Below are 23,185 nucleotides of genomic sequence, written 5' to 3' on the forward strand. Positions count from 1 at the left end.
GGACAACATCTGATGTGACAGTTTTCCCAAGATGTCTGCACCAGGCCTAGAAGGTTCAGGATTCACAGAAGTCTCTCTTTTTTGTCCGGACTATTAACTGACTCTGGATTCTTGTCCAAAATTCATGGTTCCTGAATTTTCAACTTGACTGTGTTATTAAGAACACATCTGGTTCCAACAGTTCTTCTGAGATAATACTTTTTAAAAGGTCTTTGAAGTTTTGCTGTTTTGTCACCAGCTATTGCTTCACGTTTACACCTGCACTTTATCTCCCCAAATGTACAAGGTTAATTCTTTCATTGTGCTCTTGCAGTAATCACCATTCTGCTCTCATAACCTCTTTGAACAGGGATTTCCAGGAGGTATACATAACTGGGTTTGCCTTCGTATGGGGAACTCTTCTACTCTAAGTTGGAACAAGTGCCAATAAGTATTTTTAGTTGCCTACTTTCAGATCTAGGATCCTGGTTTAGAACCATCACACAATTTGGCATTGTCAGTTTGATTCTGTACTTACTGCCTATCAAATCTTTGTGAAAACAATGTACCGAATAAGATTATCTCCAGTGCTTACAACCTTGATAAATATAGACTATAGACAGTAATTGCCTGAGAGTTCTCCCTGCTACCCTTCCCTGTTACTCAAATTTGACCTCAATAGGTTTCCCTCCAAAGTGTGACATCACCCAGGAAAGATCTTTCCTAGCACTAAGGGACAAAAGGCCACTGAATTAAGAAAATCTGACTCTTTCTTTAAAAAAAAATTAATGTTTATTTATTCTTGAGAGAGAGGCAGAGCGTGAGCAGGGGAGGGGCAGAGAGAAGAGACACAGAATCTAAAAACAGGCTCTAGGTCCTGAGCTGTCAGCAACGAGCCTTGAACCCATGAACTGTGAGATCATGATCTGAGTTGAATTGGGATGTTTAACCAACTGAGCCACCCAAGTGCCCCAAGAAAACCTGACTCTTGATCAGAGATGCCTTTGGAGAAAGATCTTGCCCAAAAGGAAGAAATGTGAAAATTAATAAAAGGAAAGCCCACTAAAGTTGAGTAGGGAGGACAGAAGGGGAGGCTAAAAGGGGAACTCAAAGCACTGAATGTCAGTTATAGGAAGAACTGTCACTTACGGTGTGACAGCAAATAATCAGCACACAGGAAGAGACAAGTGACATGTACTTGGGAGAATCAGAAAAGACTATTTATTTAGCACATGTGCCAGCCCAGTAAAGTCACCTCCAAAGGCTGAGTCCTGAGCCCTGGTGCTGGCCTTCTTTTATGCCTGGCTATCTTCTGGGTACTTGGAAACCTTCTATCAGCTGCACAGGTAGGAAGGATTGTGGGGAGCTCAAGGAAAAATGGGGGGGGGCACTATCAATTGTGCTACATGGGCAGTTGGCTGTTGCAAGAGGCAAGCAAGATTACAGAAGCCAAAAGCATGCAGGGAGTATCTGGCCACGGACATCTGACTAGCCTTCTTTATCTGCTCTTGCCAGCTTTCCTTCTCATTCCCTCCCCCCGACCCCTCAACTTGATTCTCAAGCTGCTGTAGCAGCCTTAGAGAAAATCAGTTTGTGGGGGCCAGGCAACCCCTTGCTGCCAGAGGAGAAGGGGCAAAGACCGTTCTGGCTTCTTCCTGCTGGACAGGGACATCAAAGGGAGGAATGTGACAGCTAGGGTTCTTCACCATCCAAAGGAGAGTAGTGATAGCTAGAATGGCCCAACTGGAGCATCATCTGGAGTTTTGTAGCTTTTAGCTGAGAGGAAACAAACCTTGTTAGCATATTAAGAATACAAGGATTGGGGCGCCTGGGTGGCTTAGTCGGTTAAGCGTCCGACTTTCGCTTGGGTCATGACCTCGCGGTTCGTGGGTTCGAGCCTCGCGTCGGGCTCTGTGCTGACTGCCAGCTCAGAGCCCGGAGCCTGTTTCAGTCTGTGACTCCCTCTCTCTCTGACCCTCCCCTGCTCACACTGTCTCTCTCTCTCTCCTAGAAATAAATAAAAATATTTAAAAAAAAAAAAAAAAAAAAGAATACAAGGATCAAACAGGAAGGCTATGAAAAGCATTAGGACTGAACGAGTGAAGGGAAGAGCCAGGATGCCTAATTCCATATGTTGTTCCATGAGTCTGCTAATTCTTGCCTCCATTTGATGACCTGGTCCCTAGTTGTTAGGCCATATCTCTAACTAGCCCTGATTGGTTAATACAGAAGCAGCATTCCTATCTCTAGGAAGAGACATAGTCCTCCTTTTTCAGCATTTAGCAGATATAGCCCTCTCCTGTTTTGTAAGACTACCACTGCTAAGGAGTCTAATTGGTCCTGTAAAACCACCAGAGATTTGACAACTTGTTCCATGTCATTTGTTAGGTCCTTGGATAATTTATGATAATAAGCGGTTGAGGAGACTATTCCTCCTATTACAGTGTCCACGTCTGCCACTATTCCTAAAGCAATCAGCAGGGGTGTGATTTGAATGGCTCTTTTTGACCAAGTATATGCTGCCAAGGGTACTATGAGACTAATTGTTGGGAACAATGTTTACCTGAGGAATGAGGAAGGCCAGAGTATAGAAGCCCATTCAATTGGCCGGGAGACAATACACATACAAGGAGAAGTGCTGGGAGGGGATGACATCAGGGTTGGGTTGTAGGAAGATGACTGAGTTCCTGATGGTCAAGAATCTGGTTGTACTGGCTGATGGTCAGATTGCTGACTGGCTCTGTTCCCATTTTGTTTGTCAGGCACCTGGGAGCTGTTTGGGACAGTCCAACTCCAGTGAGTACAGGACTCACCATGTGGGGGTCTGGGCCTTCAGTTAACAGGGTAACATTTACAGTTGCCTGTGTTATCAGAGTAGCTATGTAAAGGTGGGGGGTGGGGAGGGGGCTGTGGACAAGCAGAACCAGTAGGCTCTTGCAAGTCTGGGATTGGTACTGACGAAGTGATGGGCTATGCTCAGCATCAGTCCAGGTGGGGATCTAAAGCAAGTGGTCTATGCAATTCAAGTCTAGGCAGAGGCCGGTAGGCTGGGTCAGAGGTGACCCCACAGGCCTAGGGAACGTCAGGGCAGATCAGATCAGGCAGCCCCCAATAACATCTCATTTTTCTTTTTCCCATCCAGTAAGTTCTCCTATTCCTGTGACAGGGAGTGATCCTCCTGGCATTCTAACATCTGCCTGGCATACAGGGGTAAACAGTGGCACAGGGGCATGGTGATAGTATTATCTCATCCTTTAGGGCTGGAGAAGCAAGGGAGGGAGTAAGAGCAGAGGAGGGGATAGGAGGGTAACAGTCAGGACAACCTGGGTCTGTAACATAGGACTGTCCCTCATGGAGGTAAAGGACAGCAGAAGATCCTTTGACATATCCCTCCAGTTGGAGAGGAAGGTTCCAAGAAGGGTAGTGGTAAGTGGAACAAGTACACAGTTGGTAAGAGGATAAGATCCCTTTTGAGCATGTTAGGAAGAGGAAAATGCACAACAGGGATAGGAGACAAGGCTGATACGGCATCAGAAGGAATGATTCCATCCTGAGGGGTAAGAAACAGTTATAAAGGCAGAGAACAAACACAGAGAAGGACATCAATCGTAACTCAGAGCATATACATCTAAGGAGAATACGGCATCCTGACACTAGTAAGTAGAGGGAGGCTAACAAGAATTTATGACTGAGGTGCCAATCTGGGGGAGTAACTTGGGTAAGCCCTATAGCAAAGAGTATAACAACGACTATGGAGAGACAAATAGGGAATGACAATGAAATTTGAGAGAGAATGGTTTGCTGTAGTTCTTTAAGTCGCCTGGTGACTTCTTCAAGCTTCTGGTTACAGAGGGTTCTCAGGTGTTGGCTCCAGACCACTTATCATCTGCTGTCTTCTTAAGGGTGATCTGTAGAGGATTACTCTGGTTAGCAGTTACTTTCCAAGTGGTTCTCAGGTGACAGATGGGCTGCCTTTACTCAAGAATGGTGGATCCAGGCAGTTAGTCCTGTAACCTTCAGGACTGTGGGCATGGCTAGCACAACTGAATAGGGTTCTTTCTAGGTAGGTTTGAGTGGTTCCCTTTTCCAATCTTCTAATCTGATTCCCAGGTTTGTGAAGGGTGTACAGTTATTCCAAGGGAAATGGGTATCCAGTCTGTCATCCATCTATGGATCTCAAATATAGTTTTCTCTAATCCTTGTAGTTGTTTTTGTATTTCTAAATCTCCTAGCTCTGTCAGGCTCCCTTGAATTTCACTAGCGAAGGGGGCCTTCCATATAGGATCTCGAATGGGGAGAATCCGATTTTTGTCCGGGGTGTACAACATACTGGAAAAAGAGCTAGGGGTAGTATATCTGGCCAGGGCAAGTTAGTTTCCTTAAATAGTTTTGCCTTGGCTGATTTAAGGGTCTAGTTTTTATGTTTCACTTTCCTTGAACTCTGGGGCTGGTAGGCTGCATGTAAGTTCCTTTGGATAGCTAGGGTTCTGGCTACTTGTTGCACCGCCTCAGCCACAAAAGCCAGGCTGTTATTTGAGCCTGTGGTTAACAGCATTCCATGTCTGGGGATGATATCCGTCAGCAGAGGCTTAGTTATCTCTCTTGCTTTTTCAGTGCATGTGGGTAGGCCTCAACCCAGCCTGAAAACATGCAGATGAATACCACAAGAAATTTGTATCCTCTACTGGGTCTTATTTTGGTAAAATCTACCTCCAAATCTTCAAAGGGTGCCTGACCGCAGTGTTGGATTCCCATGGGCCTAGTAGATCTTGTTTGGTGTAATTTTGAGCGCAGAGGAGGCAGCGTTGAGAGACAGAAGCAGAGAGGGATGGAAGCCAACCAATTACATAGTAACAGCTCAATAAGGTTTCAAGGGCAGTTTTTGCTAAGTGGGTGGGCTCATGCTGATGGAGAACCAACCGCTGGGCTAGTTGCTTCAGTATATAGACTCTTTGGTCTGGAAGTACCCATATCCTTTTTTTTTGGTCTGGCTTCCTTTTTCCTGTTGTACCCATTTTGTTTTTTGGATTGTGTACCTTGGGGAAGTTGGCAGTTCCGGGACCAGCATGATTTTTGAGGGTGTTGTTTGTTCTCCTGCTGCTTGTTTAGCTGCAGCATCTGCCTGTCGGTTATCTTCCGAAACAGAGTCTTTTTCTCTTTGGTGTCCCTTGCAGTAGATAACTGCTATCTCCCTTGGTTCCCAGACTTCCCTCAATAGTTTTAGGATTTCTTCCTGATTTTTTTTTTCTTTTCCTCCTGCAGTCAAAAGTCCTCTCTCCTTGTATACACCCCATAAATATGTAAAGCGGTGAAGGCACAGTGCGATTCAGTGTATATGTTGGCCTGTTTGTCTTTAGTGAGTTCTGGTGCTCTCATTAGGGCCCACAGTTCTGCTCTTTGGGTTGACCATCCTTGTGGAAGGGTCTTTGCTTCTATGACCTCAAAATCAGAGACAAAGCTGCTGCCATCCATGAACAGAAGGAGATCAGGATTTTTAAGAGCCTGTCTGATAGGTTGGGTCAGCTAACAGACCACATCAAGTACCTCTAGGCAATCGTGCTCTGGGGGCTCTGCCACCGTGGGAAAGAAAGTGGTAGGATTTAGGGTTTTTACAGCTTCCAATCTTACACGTGGGTTTTCACATAATAGTTCCTGATATTGTGTCATCTAAGCATGAGTTAACCAATGTTGTCCCCCTGGCATACATCAGGTTAATAACTGAATGAGCAACTTTAACATTCAGGTTTTGCCCCAACATGAGTTTGTCTGCTTCCTTGATTAAAAGTCTGGTGGCTGCCAGGACCCTCAAACAGGGTGGCCATCCTGCCACAACTGAGTCAATTTGTTTTGAAAGGTATGCCACTAGTCTCTGCCAATGTCCAAATTCCTGGGTTAGAATACCCAGAGCCACCCACTGTTTTCATGCACGAACAGGCTGAAATCTCGTGATACATCTGGGAGTCCCAACATTGATACCTTTGTGAGTTTCATTTTTATGGTTGTGAACGCTTTTTCTTGATTAGGGCCTCAGAAAAGGGGTGCCCTTTCTTCCCCATTTGATGCTTTGTATAGAGGTCTAACACTGAGAACCCTGGGATCCATATCTGACAGAATCCTGCTGCTCCCAGACCTCTTGGACCTGCCAGTAGGTAGTGGAAACTGGAATGGCACAGACTGCCTATTTCCTTTTAGCTCTGAACATCTGTTTGCCTTGGGTAATTATGAAGCCCAAGTATTTAATTTCCTGTTGGCAAATCTGTGCCTTTTTCTTTGACACCCAGTATCCCACCTCTGCTAGTAGGCTGAGAAGGGCCCTGGTTCCCTCCCAACATTGGGTCTGTGTGGGAATGACTACCTGGAGATCATCCACATATTGGAGGACACATCCTAGGTACCATCCCAGAAACCTGGCTAAGTCAGATGCCAGCACCCCACCGAGTAAGACTGGTGAATTTTTGAAACCTTCTGGCAGTCTAGTCCAAGTGAATTGTTCTTCTGCCCCTGGGGTTGGGTTTTCCCATTCAAAGGCAAATAGAAGTTGACTATTAAGCACTAGCTAGAGACAAAAGCAGGCGTCCTTTAAATCTAGACATGTGAACCATCCTGCCTCAGATGACAGGAATCCTACTAGAGTGTATGGGTTAAGCAACACTGAATGCAGACTGATGACTGCTTCATTAATGGCTCTTAGGTCTTGTAAAGGGTGGTAATCATTTGTCCCAGACTTTTTTATGGGCAGCAGGAGAGTATTCCATGAGGACTGGCATCGTTTTAGAAGTTCCATTTGAGTAGCCTGTCCAAGTGTGTCTGGATCCCTAGGTGTGTCTCCTGTGGGACCATATACTGGCGTAATTTGATAGGTTAAGCATTAGGTCAATTAACATTGGGGGGGGGGGTTTTGCCAGACCAGGGGGGGGTTCTCTTCTGCCCAAATTGTAGGGAATTCAGCTTTTAGCTTGGGGGCCACGGTTGGCTCAACGGGAGGGGGAGTATATAACCTCTATTCTTCTCGTGGTATCATCAGGGACAAAGTCATGGGTTGAGCCTTTTCATTTAGGTGCAACTGCATCTGTCCATCCAAAGTGAAGGCTATTTCTGCACCCATCTTGACTAAGAGGTCTCTACCTAACAGTGAGACTAGGCAGTTGGGTAGATACAGGAACTCATGAACTATATGGGGGCCCCCCCCCCCCCCCCCCAGCCAGCATTGTCAGGGGCTGCAAAATGGCCTTTGGGTTTGCATCCCAGTGGCTCCTATGATGGTACTTCTCAACCCAAGAGAGGTGCCACCTTGTCACCACAGAGTGTTCGGCCCCAGTGCTGACCACGAAGCCTACTGTCTGGCTCCCTACCTTCATTTTGACAGTGCGCTCCCGGGGGCCGAATTGGATAGAGACTGGTCTTTTCTAATGAGAGTCCGCTCCTGCCAATCTGATCAGGTCAGCCTCAGGCAGCTCTGGTTGGTAGCAGCTGGGGGGAGCAGAAGTTTTTGGTTTTCCCTTTTGGTGGTTTGGGTATTTATACTTCCAGTGTCCAAATTCTTTGCAGTAGGTACCTTGATTCCATCCCAGTGGCAACTTCTTTTTTCTTCTTGAATCCCTCATGGTTTCTGTGGCCAGGAGAGCTGTTTTTTGTTTCATTCTTCAGTCTGCCTCCTTTCTGGAAGCTCTATTCTGATTTACAAAAAACTTGTTGGCGATTTTCAATAGTTCAGTGGCATTCTTTCCAGCAAACCCTTCCAATTTTTGGAGCTTCTGTCTAATGTCACTTTGGGCCTGTCCCACAAAGGCAGCATTGACCATGTGCTGGTTTGGGGGGGCTTCTGCGTTGAATGTAGCATAAACTTTGAAGGTTCCACATAATCTTTCATAGAAGTCAGCCAGACTCTCTCTGGCTTTTGGAGGACCTCAGATACCTCTTCCATGTTTGGTGGGCTTTTTGGCCCTTGCTTTTACTCTTTGTAGGAAGGCGAGTTGGTGTCTTTCTAATCTGGCCCTTCCCACTTTTGTGTTGGGGTCCCAGTGGGGCTCCTCTTTGGACATAGCTTGTCATGCTCAAGCTTCAATGTCTAGTTATCCGTCTGGTGCCTGAGTCTGGAGCCATTTTCTGGCTTCAGTGACAATTTGTCAGGGCTTTTCCGTGTTGAAGAGGGTGAGCAGAAGTTGCTTACAGTTGACCCAGGCAGGGCAGTGAGTCTGGAATATGGATTCTAGAAGACCTATCATCGCCTGTGGCTTCTCAGAGTAGGGTGGAATGGCATGTTCCCAGTTGAGGAGGTCATTAGTGGAGAATGGTTGGCAGTAGAAAATCGATCCCCCCTCTTGTAGGGTCCCATTGGAGCTTATTCTCTGGGAACCCGTAGTCACCTGCAATGGCCTCTGTATTGCCATTGGGGGCATTGGACCTTAAGCTACAGGCCTAAGGTGTCTTCCTACCAGTTCAGGTGTCTCTGGTTGGGGCAGACTGGCTGCTGGCAGAGGCAAGACCGACAGGAGCGGACTGTCAAGGAGGCAAGGTTCCACTCTCTCGACCTATTGGGTGCTGGGGGCATATGGTGGCGGAAATAGAAGCAGTTCTTTTGAATTTTCTTGAAGGATGGGGGGGAGGGGTTTTTGTTTGTTTGTTTGTTTTTTTGCTGCGAGGTCTTCTTTCCAGCCTGTGCCACTATTATCTTACATTGTCCCTTACTATTAATGCAGAATTGGACCCAAAGAGGCTTGACATGGGCTATTTCCAGCCACTGGTCAATGTATGGGAATTGATCTGGGTGGACAGGGTACCCTGTACCTTATAAACAGCTCTGACTGTAGGGACATTTAGGGTGCCCTCAGGGGCCAGATTACACAGAACATAGGCCATTCTAATTCACAGAGGGTGTGTAATTTCCCAGGTGGTAAATTTGACCCCACAGTTACCCGAAAATCCCTTTTTAAAATTCTTAATCCTACATTCCCCAAAACAGTTGGTTTTGAGGAATTTCCCCCCATTCTGGTATCTTAGATGGGTCCCTCCCAATGCACGGTGTTGCAGGACAAACATGAGGTAAGAGGTTGTTTCTCACCCTGGCATCTCCCCTTACTAGGATTAGAGGCCTCTTAGCACTGGCAGGGCGGTATAAACTCCTGACTCAGATCAGGCCCTTGTGGACCTAATTCTGCCTTAAGCCTAGGAGGTCTTCACAGAATCACAGGGCAGGGCTCACTCAGGCTCCCTAGCCCAAACACTGAAGCACGGGCACTCACACACATTCAGACAGATTGCACACTTCCACCCAGGACTTCCCTGTTCTATGCGGTGACTGTGTCGCCTGGAACGTGACCAAGCTCCCCTTCTGCCTCAGGGATGGGCCTGAACTCAGTCTGAAGTCCCTGGGGACACTTACCATCTGACGTCCTGGGACAGGCCTCTTCTGTTCCACCTGGAGTCTGTTCAAGCGCATCAGTGGTCGACTATAGATAGCCGGGACCGGCAAGGGTTGGGGTCCAGTGAAATCACCTGCAAGATGCCTTCCTTTCCATCGCAGGGGCCAGATATGAATGGCCTCTCCGCTGGCCTCCAACAACGGTGGGTCAAGGAGCCAGTGAAGCTGTTGGCTTCCAGGCCAACACTTGGCACACAGGAAGTGACAAGCGACATACACTGGGACCAGTTTACTTCGCACTGGTGCCGGCGCAGCAGAGTCGCCTCCAAAGGCTGAGCCCCAAGACCTGCCACTGGCCTTCTTTTATGCCTGGCTAGCTTCCGAGTACTTGGAAACTTTATATCGGCTGCACAGGTGGGCGGGATTGCAAAGGCGCAAGGAAAAAGGTTGGGGGGTACTGCCATTTGTGCTACGTGGGCAGTCGGCTGATGAATGGGGCAAGCAAGATTATAGAAGCAAAAGCATGCAAGGGGGGTATCGGGCCTGGGACATTTGGCTTTCCCTCTCACAGACCCCAAAAGAAAAATTTCAACATAAAAGAATCATTAATTACAGGTCCCATTAGAGAAAGATGTACACTGCGTCTCCTACAAAATACAGACCACTCCTGCAACTCAGCCAAGGAGAAACCGTCATCATCACCTTGAACCTGAATTGGCTGTTCTCCCATGGACTTTGGGTCAAAAGAAACCCTCCCACCTTCCTCCTCCTTCTCCATAAAAGAATTTCTCTTCTTTGTCGGACTTACCGATGGTTTTGCCATAGTCTGCATGTAGTGAATTGCAATGCTTTGTTTTACAATAAACCCATTTTTTGCTAGTAAAAAAACAGACTTATTTTTAACAACATAATATCTACTCTTTTTACTCACAGAGGGGCCCCAGAAAACAACCATGGGTGGGACGGGGTAGATACCTACGGCATTTCGAAACTCAGGAAAGTACCACGGCGGGATTAATGGAACCGACGAACGTCTTCCTAAAGCCGACAAACTCCGAAGGGAAACGCTGGAGTCTGAAAAGCGCGGGCCGGCGGGCGCCAGACGCTGTGTCACACGCAAGGTGGCCCGCTGGAAACACCTTCCGCCTCTACGAGGGGTCCGAGTGTTTGAGAGAGTGGGGTGGGGAGAGAGTCCAGCTAGGGACCTAGGACCTCATCCAGTCCCTGTCACGGCCGAAGAGAACCCTCTCTCTCCACTCTGGCCATTCCAGACCCCGAGAGATGAGCGGCACAGCCGTCCGCCTCTGTCCGCTGCTGGTTCTCCGCCGTAGATTTCTACCCGGACTGTTTGGGGGAGGCGCTCTGGTTCTTATTTCCGGTGGCGGAGAGGTGCTGTTGCCATGGTAATTAAAGTAAAGGACTAGGCGCGTTGGGCTGCAGGGAGAGGACCGCGGAATCCGTGGAGAGAATTGGCTGCGCTTCCTCGTTTGTGAGCTGGAATTAGGTAGCGAACAGCTCGCGGTGTCTGTCCCTGCGCCGCGCCCTGCCACGCTGTCCGGCTTCCTGTTCTCCTACCTGCTTCTTTTCTCTGTCCTACTAACGTTTGGTCCGGTCGTACCTCATTTGTACCCCAAAACGCAGTTTGTTTCATCGTCGTGAAATACAAAACTAGAGGTTGCCCGAGATCATCTGCGAAATGTATTTCATGGAGTAGGGCCGGCGACTGGGCGGCTCTGTTTTCACTAGAAGCCTTAGGCGCTTGCTAACAGTTTATTTTTTCTTGCTATTGTGAGGTGGGTTATTTATGGAGCCGTTTGCTGCAGTGTGCTCTCTAGGCCCCTGTGTTGGCCTCGCGCTGGAGTTTTAAATGAGGGAGGTTTCCAAGCCTGAGGGGTGCCGTTATATATTTATTTAAGCTTCCGTTCCGTCTCTCGTCACAGAAAGGGAAAGACTAGAATTCTGGAACATTTGTGCTGTGGGATTTCCACGTGAGAGAGTCACCTTATTTGGAAAGAGTATTAATACGAGGACGATCCAAAAAAAAAATTTTCTTTTTTAAATTGCTTGCTGCAAAATGAACCTTCATTCTTCCTTTCTTATTGGAACCGTTTTTCACCCCCCTCCCACATTTGTGAGGAGATGCGTGCACGCATATGTGTTTAAAACTGATGCTTAATTATAGTGATATCAATTTGCAGTAACCAGACTGTGACACCACATCCCTATGGGGTCCTTCTAAATCTGGTGTAATATGAAAGTGTCAGGCAGGCAGTCTGTGTATTATAAATAGGGTACTTCATCCATGATAAGCGATTATTATCTTTCTTTCCCAAGTGTAAAAGACCTATATAATTCAAGAAGGTGCAAGTGATTTAGGCCTCCTGAGTAAGAATCCAATGAGTCCTGAAGGGGACCCTACCTGTGTCGTCTTATTGTTGAACTTGAAATATTCAATTTATTAGGTTGGAATGTATTTTTAGAAGTCAAAGCTGGGTAAAATAATGTTGGGAGCTGTTAGACCACCAGCACAATTTAGTGCCTCATAGTAACTGTTGTACAAGAAGCCTTCAGTCACATTAATAAAGAAGAAACTCTTATCAAAATTTACTGCCTCTTGTTACTGCTAGCTGGGTGACATCTCTGTCCCTCAATTTCCTTATCTGTAAAAGGGGCAAAAAAAAATACTTGACCACTGTAATGAGGATAAATTAAGATGTATGATAGTTCTTTAGGCCTTATGAGCAGAGGTGCTATATAACTCCACAACATTATTATTAGTGATGAATGCAGTAAAATCTCACAATAATGCTATAAATGGGATCTTAAAAATTGGGTTGTTTAAAATGTGGGCCTACATTACTGAGGCGTTGGTGGAATGACCTCTCAGCCTGCTGAGGTGAGGGGTGCCAACTGCCAATCACATGACATTCAAATTCTCATTATTGTGGAGTTCACTCTTATTACACTTTACTTAGCATTTAGTATGTGCAAGGCACTATTCTGTATGCTTCCCATGTATTAACTTATTCAGTCCTCATGACAATCCTATAAAGACTTCAACTCTCCTCTTATTTTTTTAGAGAATATGTGTGTGTGTTTCCTTTGCCCTGTGATACTTATTTTGTATTTATATTACATCTTTGCTTTGGCTTTGTTCTTTTGGCTCCCTCATATACACATGTATTTTTTTCTATATATATAGTTCTCTCATATATAGTTGATTTCTAAATATACGTGTATGTTTATATATATATATATACACATATATATACGTAAACTGCTGAAGGATTATTCTAGCTTAGCGTGTGATAATACAAGCATATGCGTATTATAATATTTGTCTTTTTCCCCACATATGAAACCTTTAATGTCTTGATTTCCTGTCCCCCACCCCCACCCAATTTGAGAGGCAAGGTTACATTTGCATTTTAGGGGATTAACACTGACTAAAATTTTAAAATTGTTTTCTAATAGAATGGCCATCAGTCCAGGAAGAGATGCAGCACTCTCCAGTCAGAAGTCAGCGCTTTCAGAGAGTCCTCGAACAAAGAAATTTCCACTAACTGAAGAAGAAATATTTTATATGAATTGTAGAGCTGCCTACTTAACTGTTTTTAAAAGTAGCTTAGAAAACATTATTTCTAAAGAACAACTTTACTTAGGTAAGTTTTTCTTTAAAATTTAAGTATTTTGCTTTATTTGTTGAAAGTTATTAGATCAGAAAGACAGGAATAAGAATTACAGTGTTGAATCATTCCAGTTTCTTAGGGAAGCTTGAGCAGTGAAACTACCTTATGCTATTGATTTTATATATTTATGTATTCTAGTAGCTTCAAAATAAAACATTCAATGTTTATACAGACTAGATTAGTATTTTTTTAAAGTTTTTAAAATTTATTTTGAGAGTCAGAGAGAGAATTCCAAGCTGGCTCCAAGCTGTCAGAGCAGAGCCTGACATGGAGCTCGAACTCATAAACTGTCAGATGATGACCTGATTTGAAATCAGGAGTTGGATGCTTAGCTGACTGAGCCACCCAGATCCCCCTTTAATTCGTGTTTTTAAAGTTTCCACCAATTGCTTGCTGTATATGTATACTTTTTCCTTTTTTTAATGTTTATTTGTTTTTGTGAGAGCATATGAGCAGGGGAAGAGCAGAGAGAGAGAGGGAGAGAGAATCTCAAGCAGGCTCCATGCTGTCAGCACAGAGCCCAGTGTGGGGCTTGATCCCGCAAATCCTGAGATCATGACCTGAGCTGAAATCAAGAGCTGAATACTTAACTGAGCCACCCAGGTGCCTGTTAAAAATATATTTTTAAAAATTCTTATTTTGTACTTTAAGATTTATAGTAATAGAATTTAAAACATTTTGGTATCTGAATTACTAGCCTGGATTTGACCTATACTGGGGAAAATGTAAAGAATATGTAAAAATGGGTTGAATGGGTAAAAGAGAAATACTAGGAAACAGGTAAAATTTTAAGAGAAGAGTGCTGTTTTTATTTTTTTTTGGAGGGGGAGGGGGAGCTGGTCTTTTTTTGCTTCTCTTTCTCCATTACCTTATGCAAAATTTCTCTGGTTGCAAATATCCATCAGACCAATGAATTTTGTCCTTGTCAGGTATATCAAATGATTTGGAGTTCTTTACTCTTGAGAGTGGTAAGCAATAGCAGATAACACTGAATACTCCTGTCCGTTTCATCAAGGCTAATAACTATGGATAGAAAAACAGAGTTATCTTGCCAACTTTAGAAGCGGTTCCCTTAAATTAAAAATTCTGACATTTTTGCAACAATGTCTTGGGTTTCTATGCAATAAGATCTCTATTTGAGGAAATCCATATTGGGGAGTATGAAAATTGAAAAGTTTAAAATTTATATTTTATTATAAACTATAATTATAGATTTTTTCCTTTATTCTTTTGGATTTTTCTTTGTAATGTTGTAATGACTGAGTTCAGATAATCTAGTTTTTTGAAATGTGATTAAACCAGTGATATCTCTTTCTTACTTTGTCTTTCATCTATATCTTTCTGCCATTTATGCATTTAACATGTGCTATGACATTCCATTTCAAGGTTGGACAGAGCAGTACTATTGCCAGAGCCTTAGAGTTTCTTTTTTCCCCAACTTATAAATAATACAGGTGTTATAGACTCATGTCACAGCTTAAAGTAAACCCTGGCAAAAGATAGGTATTTTGGTGTAAATCTTTAAATATTTACAGTTACATGTTTCTTTTTTTTTAATTTATTTATTTTTTTTAATATTTTTATTTATTTCTAGGAGAGAGAGGGAGAGAGAGACAGTGTGAGCAGGGGAGGGTCAGAGAGAGAGAGGGAGACACAGACTCTGAAGTAGGCTCCAGGCTCTGAGCTGGCAGTCAGCACAGAGCCCGACGTGGGGCTCGAACCCACAAATTGTGAGATCATGACCTAAGCAAAAGTCGGACGCTTAACCGACTAAGCCACCCAGGCGCCCCTACAGTTACATGTTTCTACTGCTATCAGACATAGTAACGGGTTCCAACTAATTCTAAATTTAGAAGTTAAGTTAGATTAGCAATTAGTAAACTATACCTATTTCTTAGATAGGAGAATATCTACTTATTGAGGACATGTTTAGGCATAATTAATTTTATTCTGAGAAAGTTTTTTTGGTACTATTAATTAATTAATAGTACTGTTTCGTTACTGAAAATAGCAACAAGTGTATGCTGACCTTCCACTTGTGACAAAGAGTTACACACCTATTTTCCCAAAGCTGTCCAGAAAATAGCATTGTCTTTCTTTCTTTTCTTTTTTTTTTTTTTTAAAGTATTTTCTACTCCCAGCGTGTGGCTCCAACTCCCTGAGATCAAGTTGCATGCTCTATCCACTGAGGAAGCCAAGCACCTGAGCATTTTCTTTAACATGGACTTTTGGCTTCAAATCACAACTTCATTTAGGTCCTACTTGTAGTCTTGACTTTTAAAGGGTAGACATTGGCTGGGGATGGAATCCTAAAACACATGTACCTTTTCCCTGACTCTCTTAATAGATGAATTATGGAATTGTCCGTATTTATGCTAGGCAAAATACTTGAGAGAGTGTGCACACAAGCAGGGAAGGGACAGAGGGAGAGAAAGGGAGAGAATCCCAAGCAGGTCCCACGCTCAGCATGGAACCTGATGTTAGTCTTGTTCCTATGGCTGTGAGATTATGACCTGAGCTGAAATCAAGAGTGGGATGTTCATCCCACTGAGCCAGCCAGGTGCCCCTACAGCTGTAACTTCTGTTAGCTCTACAAGTCACCCCTAGATGATGATCGTGTTTCCATTTCTGTGTCAAAGTTTAAATTATCTAGGTATGATTCACTGTCATAATCCGGAGGATGGGAACATTCCTCTTATTCTGTGGACTTCTAATAGGTTACTAAGTGTAAATCATGACCACAGGTAGCAATTTTACACTTCAGGTGTGGACTTCCTATTTAGATTGTAAAACTGAGGAACCAAGAAGTTTGAATCTCTAAAAAAAAACCCAACACCCTGTATTATGCTTACGCACAATGAATGTTCAATATAAAGGACTCACAAATGTCTGTATTTACTATACTGATCTGGTTTCTACTTCCTTGAGGATATTTTTTAAAATTATTTTTTATGTAGTTGTCCTTGTTCATTAAACTGTAGACCATCCAAATATCATTGTTTTTAATGTTTATTTATTTTTGAGAGAGTGTAGTACAGGCTGGGGAGAGGCAGAGTGATAGGTACAGAGGATCCAAAGTGGGCTCTGTGCTGAGACCAGCGAGCCTGATATGGGGTTTGAACTCACAAACTGCAAGATCATGACCTGAGCCAAAGTTGAACACTTAACCGACTAAGCCACTTAGGCACCCCCAGATTATAATTTTTTGTAGTGCTTAGTGATAATGCACAGATCTTGTGAAATTTCACCAAAGATTGTTAGAAACATCCAATACAAGTTTTTTTTTAATTTTTTAATGTTTTATTTATTTCTGAAAGAGAGAGAGAGGCAGCTTGAGCAGGGGAGGGTCAGAGAGAGAGGGAGACACAGAATCTGAAACAGGGTCCAGGCTCTGAGCTAGCTGTCTCACGGAGCCCGACACAGGGCTCGAACCCACAAACCATGAGATCATGACCTGAGCTGAAATCAGATTCTTAACCGACTGAGCCACCCAGGCCCCCCCAATATAAGGTTTTATAATAGAAGTTGTAGCACAATTCAGGACAGTTGCACATTTTAAAATTCTATTAATTCCTTCTCCAGTGCTTAGGAAACTTCCCATGGGTTCATTTTAGATAGTGTAAGTCTTAATATGCAGAGATTTGTTTATGTGCAAATTACCAATTTGCTTCTTTTAAACTATACAAAATACAAACGTTTAAAGCCATTATATTGTGTATGGCATACACAAATACAAAAGCCTTTTTCACACTGTAATTTCTTGCCTTTCACAGATACAAGACCATGCCTTTTAAAACAAGAATGTCTCATGAATAACTAGTTAAAGGACTATTTTTAAAGATTCTGGTTAAAAATCAAGTAATTTGACCATTGCATCTCTATAATGCATATTTCTCTCAAAGTATGTTAACATTCTTGATTTTTAGCAAGGCTATAATTGCAAATAAATATTTTTTGTGTATATATTTGACATTTGTGACTTGATTAATGATTAATGGTTAATGTTCTTGAAGCCCTAATGTTTAGGAGTGATGGACATTTTAGATAGATACATGCCTTTTTGGCAATAATTTTCTCAGATTAATGATTTCCTTGTTTCATTAAGGGATTTGTTGTGCTAGCAAAAGTAATAATTTATGCTGCTTGTGGTTATTCTTATGTCTTCAGAATAAGTGGATGGTTGTTTTTAATCTTTTCTTTTTTCCTCCAGACATTTTTACAAAGTAAATTGATGTTACCAGTTTAGTTAAACTGTGTAAGTTGAAAACCAACTGCCAGAATAGGAAAAATGTATTTGATTCTGGCATTAAGTAGATCAAGAATCTGTAGCTGGTAACATATATTTTTTCATTTTTGAAAGTCAGGTGTACATTGATATCACTAGATTATCAACCCCAAAGGTATATGTGTACTTTGGTATAATAGTGTAATGTATAATAATTTAAAAATATATATACTTAGGCACCAATTCCAAATGTTACTATAATAACACTTGTTTAATTGGGCAGCTCTACAGCATGCAGGAAGAAATCCATCACAAAAGACCATTAATAAGTATTGGACTCCTCAAACTGCCAAACTGAATTTTGATGATTTTTGTATAATTTTAAGGAAAGAAAAACCTACTTCAAAAGCAGAACTACTAAAATCATTTAAGCAATTAGATGTAAATGATGATGGCTCTATTTTGCACACTGATCTTTATAAACTTCTAACAAAGGTAAGATTTGTGAAATAGTTTTGTAAAATGCATTGATGGCAAAACTATTTGGAATCTAACTTTGTCTACCAAGGCCACATTAAAAATAGCTATTTCACAATGAAATCTGGCCATGTGTAGCAACATGGATGGACCTTGAGGGTGTTATGCTGAGCGAAATAAGTCAGGCAGAGAAGGACAAATAACATATGTGTGCACGTATAGGAGGATTAGGAGGAACTTGACGGAGGAACAAGGGGGAGAAGAAGGGGGGAGATGGTGGGGGAAAGGGAGAGAGGCAAACCATGAGAGACTCTTGAATGCTGACAAAAACTGAGGACTGATGGATGTAGGGGGGAGGGGGGGAGGGGCATGGAGGAGGACACTTGTGGGGATGAGCACTGAGTGTTATGTGGAAACTAATTTGACAATAAACTATTTGTAAAAAAAAAAAATAGCTATTTCATTGGCAGGTGAAGTGAATCACATATAGATTGTTTATAAAGTACTTAAGGATCCTTTTGGATGAAAAGTGCTCTGTAAATGAAACATAAAGTATAAAATTGAACCCATGTTGCAATCCCCTTGTGTGCCATTGCAATTATTTGCTGCCCAGAACTTTTTGTAATTCAGGAATAGGTTCATATGTGATAAGTAAAAGAGAAACAAAGTACAAATGGAATTTGGAATCCATTTTGATTCTTAGTATAATGTGAGAGTTATCATTACTCTAAATTCAGTAGTAGTAGTATTACTGGATCTATGATTTATGTTGTTGAAATTTAGTAAACTGAAATTGATACTTTTACAAAATTTAATAAAATTGTGAAATTTTATTTTATGTGAATTTCATTCTTGCTTGACATAATACTCATTCTGAGATTTACAATGAAACCATATATTCAGACCGATTTATAGAAAAGATTAAAATGAATTTCCACTTTCTTCTGTCCCCCACATAACAAAGTGATAGTCATGTAGCTTTAAAATCTATCTTGTTTTTTCAGAGAGGTGAGAAGATGACTCGAGAAGAAGTAAATGCCATAACAAGTTTGGCAGATGTAAATGCTGATGGCAGATTTGATTACATCAAGGTACATAAGCTCATGTTAACATAAATTTGTGTACTGTGTAGAGGAACTTTTAAAGGGATACATCTTTTTAATATTGGCAATGATATATTTAGTGTGTGCAAATTGTACTTGAAATTTAACCCGAAGAATATTGTAATCTGATGACTCCATTAGAAATGAGCAAGGTAAAATACTTGCATGTGCTCACACATTACAGATATACACTCAAACATAGAGACTCTTCTCAGAAATATGCCATTTCTGGGGTGGAAGAATCATAAAAATTATTTAGAACAAACTCAAGTCTATACATGTCTTATAAAAAAATAATAAATCACTCCTTTTTGTGTAACATTTTATTTTCACTCAGAGTATGACCTCCTCATTGAATCATGGTAGGTCACTTGAGGGTGGTCAGTCTGATTCAAGAAAATAAAATGAATAACCTAGTTCAATAGGAAATATATTCCATCTATCAGTCTATCCCTTGCCTACTAATGTGCATTTGCCTTCTCCCAAATGTATGATTGAATGTTTTACCCACTGGACTACTTTTTTGTTTCCTGTAGTTTTGTAAATTATATATGACAACCAATGAGCAATGTCTCAAAACTACTGTAGAAAAACTGAAGGTTGACAGTAAACTGAGGCGACAACAGTTTGGGAGCCACGTTGAAGAGCCCCCTCAAAGGGATCCATCACCAGTACCAAAACCATCACCTAGAATCATAAGAAAAACTGATCAGGAAGCGTTCTCAAATACAGGTATTTACTTTTGATACTAAAGATTTCTTGAATAAGAATGAAGGGTCATAATCAGATAAGTTTTTCCTTCCATTTTAGCTTATCAGTGATAAAGCAAATGAGAATCCAACATTTATTAGCTACTGTTTCTAGACTCTCAGCTGTAAAAATCTATTGAAGTCAAATTTTATTATGGAACTTGATTTGGCTATGCTCATTATGTTTTATTAAAACTAAATTTCAGGGTAAAGAGTTACTGACATATTGAAATTAAGAATCTTATTAATAGCATCTACATTAAGGACCATTGAAGCCTGATAAATATGAAACTTCTGACTTGATTTCAATAGGAAGAAAAAAGAGAAGGAAATTAATACACATGCCTTATATGCTATACTATGTTTAGAAACAGACTTCCTATTGACAACTTTTCATAATGTGAGACCAAGTAACTATTACTTGTTACAGGTGATACCAGGAGTTCTTCACTGGCAACAACTAGAAAGTTCAAAACATCTATTTCCTTCACCATTACCATGGGTGCTAATAGTAACCGAAACTCAAAGTTAACCGAGCCAAATTCAATAAAGGTATAGTATTTTAAATTAATAGGTTGGACCTTTTCTGCAAAAAATTTCACATTAAGTTTGTTAATATCTCTTTGATGTCTACACAGAACCAATAAAGTTTGTGAAGTAATTCTTTGAGATTTTTCTATGGATTGCAGTATTTCTATCTAAAAGCCAGCTTTAATAATTTTAAAGTAAAAATGATGAATAAGAATATTATTAAAAGGTCTTTAATTTGAAAGTGATGGCTTTTCAATTTTTGAACTTGATGAATTGATTATCTGATTATGTACTTTGCATAGCAAGTTTTTGGTTTTGTTTAACAGGTATTTTCCATAGATATTTCTTATAAATAAATCATTCATTCAATATCAATTCCTGTGAGAGAAAGACAACAAAGTCACTTTGCTAAGTCAATATTTGTGGAGTGTTAATATTGATCTTCTTCCTTTGTTTTCCCTTTTTAGACTCAACCTTTACTAGTTTTCTTTCAACAGAAAATAATAGCTACAGAAATATAAAACATTAACTGGAAACTGCTAGGATACATTAAAAATGTGTACCTGGAGACCTCTGTAAAAGGGGGAAAAATGGTTATGACCACATACTATAACTGCTGTTAGAAAACTGAACTGATTGTTCTCAAGGGCTACATTTTTGTTTCAAATAACAACTCTGTATTTGTTATTGAACTCTGAAGTCCCTTATATCTTTAAATTGCTAGAGACTGACATTTGTTCTATATTAAAATTTTAAAACATTATCTCCAAGGAATTCTGTTCAGACTGTTTAGGAATCTCTACACCCTAAGCAATTTGGTGTGCATGTCCAACATGTTCACACACAATATTTAGTGTTCCAGCAATATTATTTTCCACCAATGGTAGCTTTCTCTATTTTGCAACTGAATTAAATGATCATAAAATTAACTTAGTTAAATAATGTGGTTTACCTAATTCAAAAATATAAGTAATTTTAGCCAGTATAGAGATAAATATTAATATGGATTGTATTAAAACCATAATAAGACTTTTCCTCAGAGTCATGCTCCTGTTAATTGGGCTCTTACTAATATAATTTCTTTTTTTTTAATGTTTATTTATTTATTTAGAGAGAGAGACAACTAGTAGCAGAGGAGCAGAGAAAGAGGAAGAAAGAATCCCAAGTAGGCTCTGAGCACAGAGCCTGACACAGGGCTCAAACTCACAAACTGTGAGATCGTAACCTGAGCTGAAATCAAGAGTCACACACACAACCAACTGAGCCATCCATGCGCCCCACCAATACAGTTTCTTTTTTATTTTAATGTTTATTTTTGAGAGAGACAGAGTGTGAGCAGGGGAGAGGCAGAGAGAGGGAGACACAAAATCTGAAGCAGGCTCCAGGCTCTGAGCTGTCAGCACAGAGCCCAATGCAAGACTCGAATTCACAAACTATGAGATCATGACCTGAGCTAAAGTCAGATGCTCAATGAACTGAGCCACCCAGGTACCCCAATACCATTTCTTAATGTAGTTCAACTCAACAAATATTTACTGAAATGGTAATATATACCAGCTATTTTGCTTAGTATAAGATATAGGTGTTGTATTAAAAAATACAAATTTACTAGACTGTTAATATATCAAGGTAATATAAAAAAGTATTTCATTTATTCATTTATCCAACAAATATTGAGTGGTAACTCTGTGCCAAGCACTGTTTTATCTTTTTTTTTAATAGTTTATTGTCAAGTTGGTTTCCATATAACATCCAGTGCTCATCCCCACAAGTGCCTTCCTCCATGCCCATCACGCCCCTCCCCCTTCCCCCCATCTGCTCTCAGTTTGTTCTCAGCATTCAAGAATCTCTCATGGTTTGCCTCCCTCCCTCTCCCCCACTATGTTTCCCCTTCTTCTCCCCCATGGTCCTCCATTAAGTTCCTCCTAATCCTCCTGTACATGCAAACATATGGTATCTGTCCTCTGCCTGACTTATTTCGCTCAGCATAATACCCTCAAGGTCCATCCATGTTGCTACATGTGGCCAGATTTCATTCTTTCTCATTGCCATGTAGTATTCCATTGTATAGATAAGCCACATCTTCTTGATCCATTCGTCAGTTGATGGACATGTAGGCTGTTTCCATGATTTGGCTGTTGTTGAGAGTGCTGCTATGAACATTGGGGCATGTGCCTCTATGCATCAGCACTTCTGTATCCCTTGGGTAAATTCCTAGCGGCCAAGCACTGTTTTAGATGCTAATTAAGAGCTTTGGATAGAGACAAGCCTATGCTTGCATCTTAGTTTTTGTCACATAATAACTGTGTGATCTTTGGTAAGTCAGCAGCCCTTTTGAGTCTCAGTTTCCTCATCATAAATTGAGAATAATTATATTTAGTGTGTTTTCGGAAAGTTTTAAATCATCTCACATGTATTAAGTACATAGCACAGTACCAGGACTCTAGTAATCACTGTAATAATTGATAGTGTAATGAATATTATTTCAAAACTAACAAGTGATTGTAGGTATTTATATGGAAATGACATGATGAAAATATGTTTTAAGAACTTATGCTACTATTGTATGTTGTGTATGGAGACTTCAATTTAGGTAGATTATCTGAAAGGCTGATAGAGATATCTTGATATAAAGTGATGACAGCTAGGCCTAAGGTGGTACCTGAACATAGTAACAAAGGGACAGATCTAACAGACAATGCCACGGTTAGTCTATAAGCCACAGTAATTGTGTGACAAAAGACAACTTACATTTTGCATCTAAGACATCTAAAGCAGGGAATGGTGCTGATGACAAGTGGTAATTAGGTAAAAGATACTAACTAGAAAAATTTAATGATTAAAAGAAGACAGCATACAGTCAATTTTTAAATTCTGTGACTTTCAGATAAAATTTAGTGTTTTTAGAAATACTTCATAGCCTTCATATTATTTACTTGATTTTTATATCCTATTTCTAATCTTGATTTTGACCACTATTGTTTACCATCTAATATTTCTTGGATGAGCTAAAATGATTTAAAAAAAAATCTGTGAATTTAAAAATTCTGTTATTCAGAAAGATTCAGTTC

The 23,185-nt window shown here is 41.1% G+C and overlaps 2 protein-coding genes across 9 annotated transcripts in view; one reads left to right on the forward strand and one right to left on the reverse strand.

Annotated features, from left to right (window-relative positions):
- Positions 1-10,404, reverse strand: part of LOC120232615 (integrin subunit beta 3 binding protein) — a 99,153-nt gene extending 88,749 nt beyond the window's left edge. For all 6 annotated transcript variants that reach the window (XR_005528609.1, XR_005528607.1, XR_005528608.1 and 3 more), the window contains exon 1: positions 10,320-10,404. Coding sequence is in view for 3 of the 6 variants with exons in the window: in XM_039233430.1 (XP_039089361.1) it covers positions 10,320-10,324 (5 nt within the window). In the remaining 3 variants the exon portion in view is untranslated. The remainder of the gene's footprint in view (positions 1-10,319) is intronic.
- A 288-nt stretch (positions 10,405-10,692) lies between these two features.
- The window catches only part of EFCAB7 (EF-hand calcium binding domain 7), a 44,728-nt gene continuing 32,235 nt past the window's right edge, over positions 10,693-23,185 (forward strand). For 2 of the 3 annotated variants that reach the window (XM_039233424.1, XM_039233426.1), the window contains exons 1-6: positions 10,725-10,844; positions 12,815-13,002; positions 17,538-17,749; positions 18,736-18,822; positions 19,371-19,566; positions 20,014-20,135. In XM_039233424.1, the coding sequence (XP_039089355.1) occupies positions 12,816-13,002; positions 17,538-17,749; positions 18,736-18,822; positions 19,371-19,566; positions 20,014-20,135 (804 nt within the window). In that variant the 5' untranslated portion in view covers positions 10,725-10,844; position 12,815. Of the gene's footprint in view, positions 10,845-12,814; positions 13,003-17,537; positions 17,750-18,735; positions 18,823-19,370; positions 19,567-20,013; positions 20,136-23,185 lie in introns of all 3 variants that reach the window. The other variant, XM_039233425.1, reaches the window with a different exon arrangement.

This window comes from Hyaena hyaena, unplaced genomic scaffold (genome assembly GCF_003009895.1).
Source record: "Hyaena hyaena isolate Hyena2069 unplaced genomic scaffold, ASM300989v1 scaffold_75, whole genome shotgun sequence".
Classification (NCBI taxonomy): domain Eukaryota; kingdom Metazoa; phylum Chordata; class Mammalia; order Carnivora; family Hyaenidae; genus Hyaena; species Hyaena hyaena.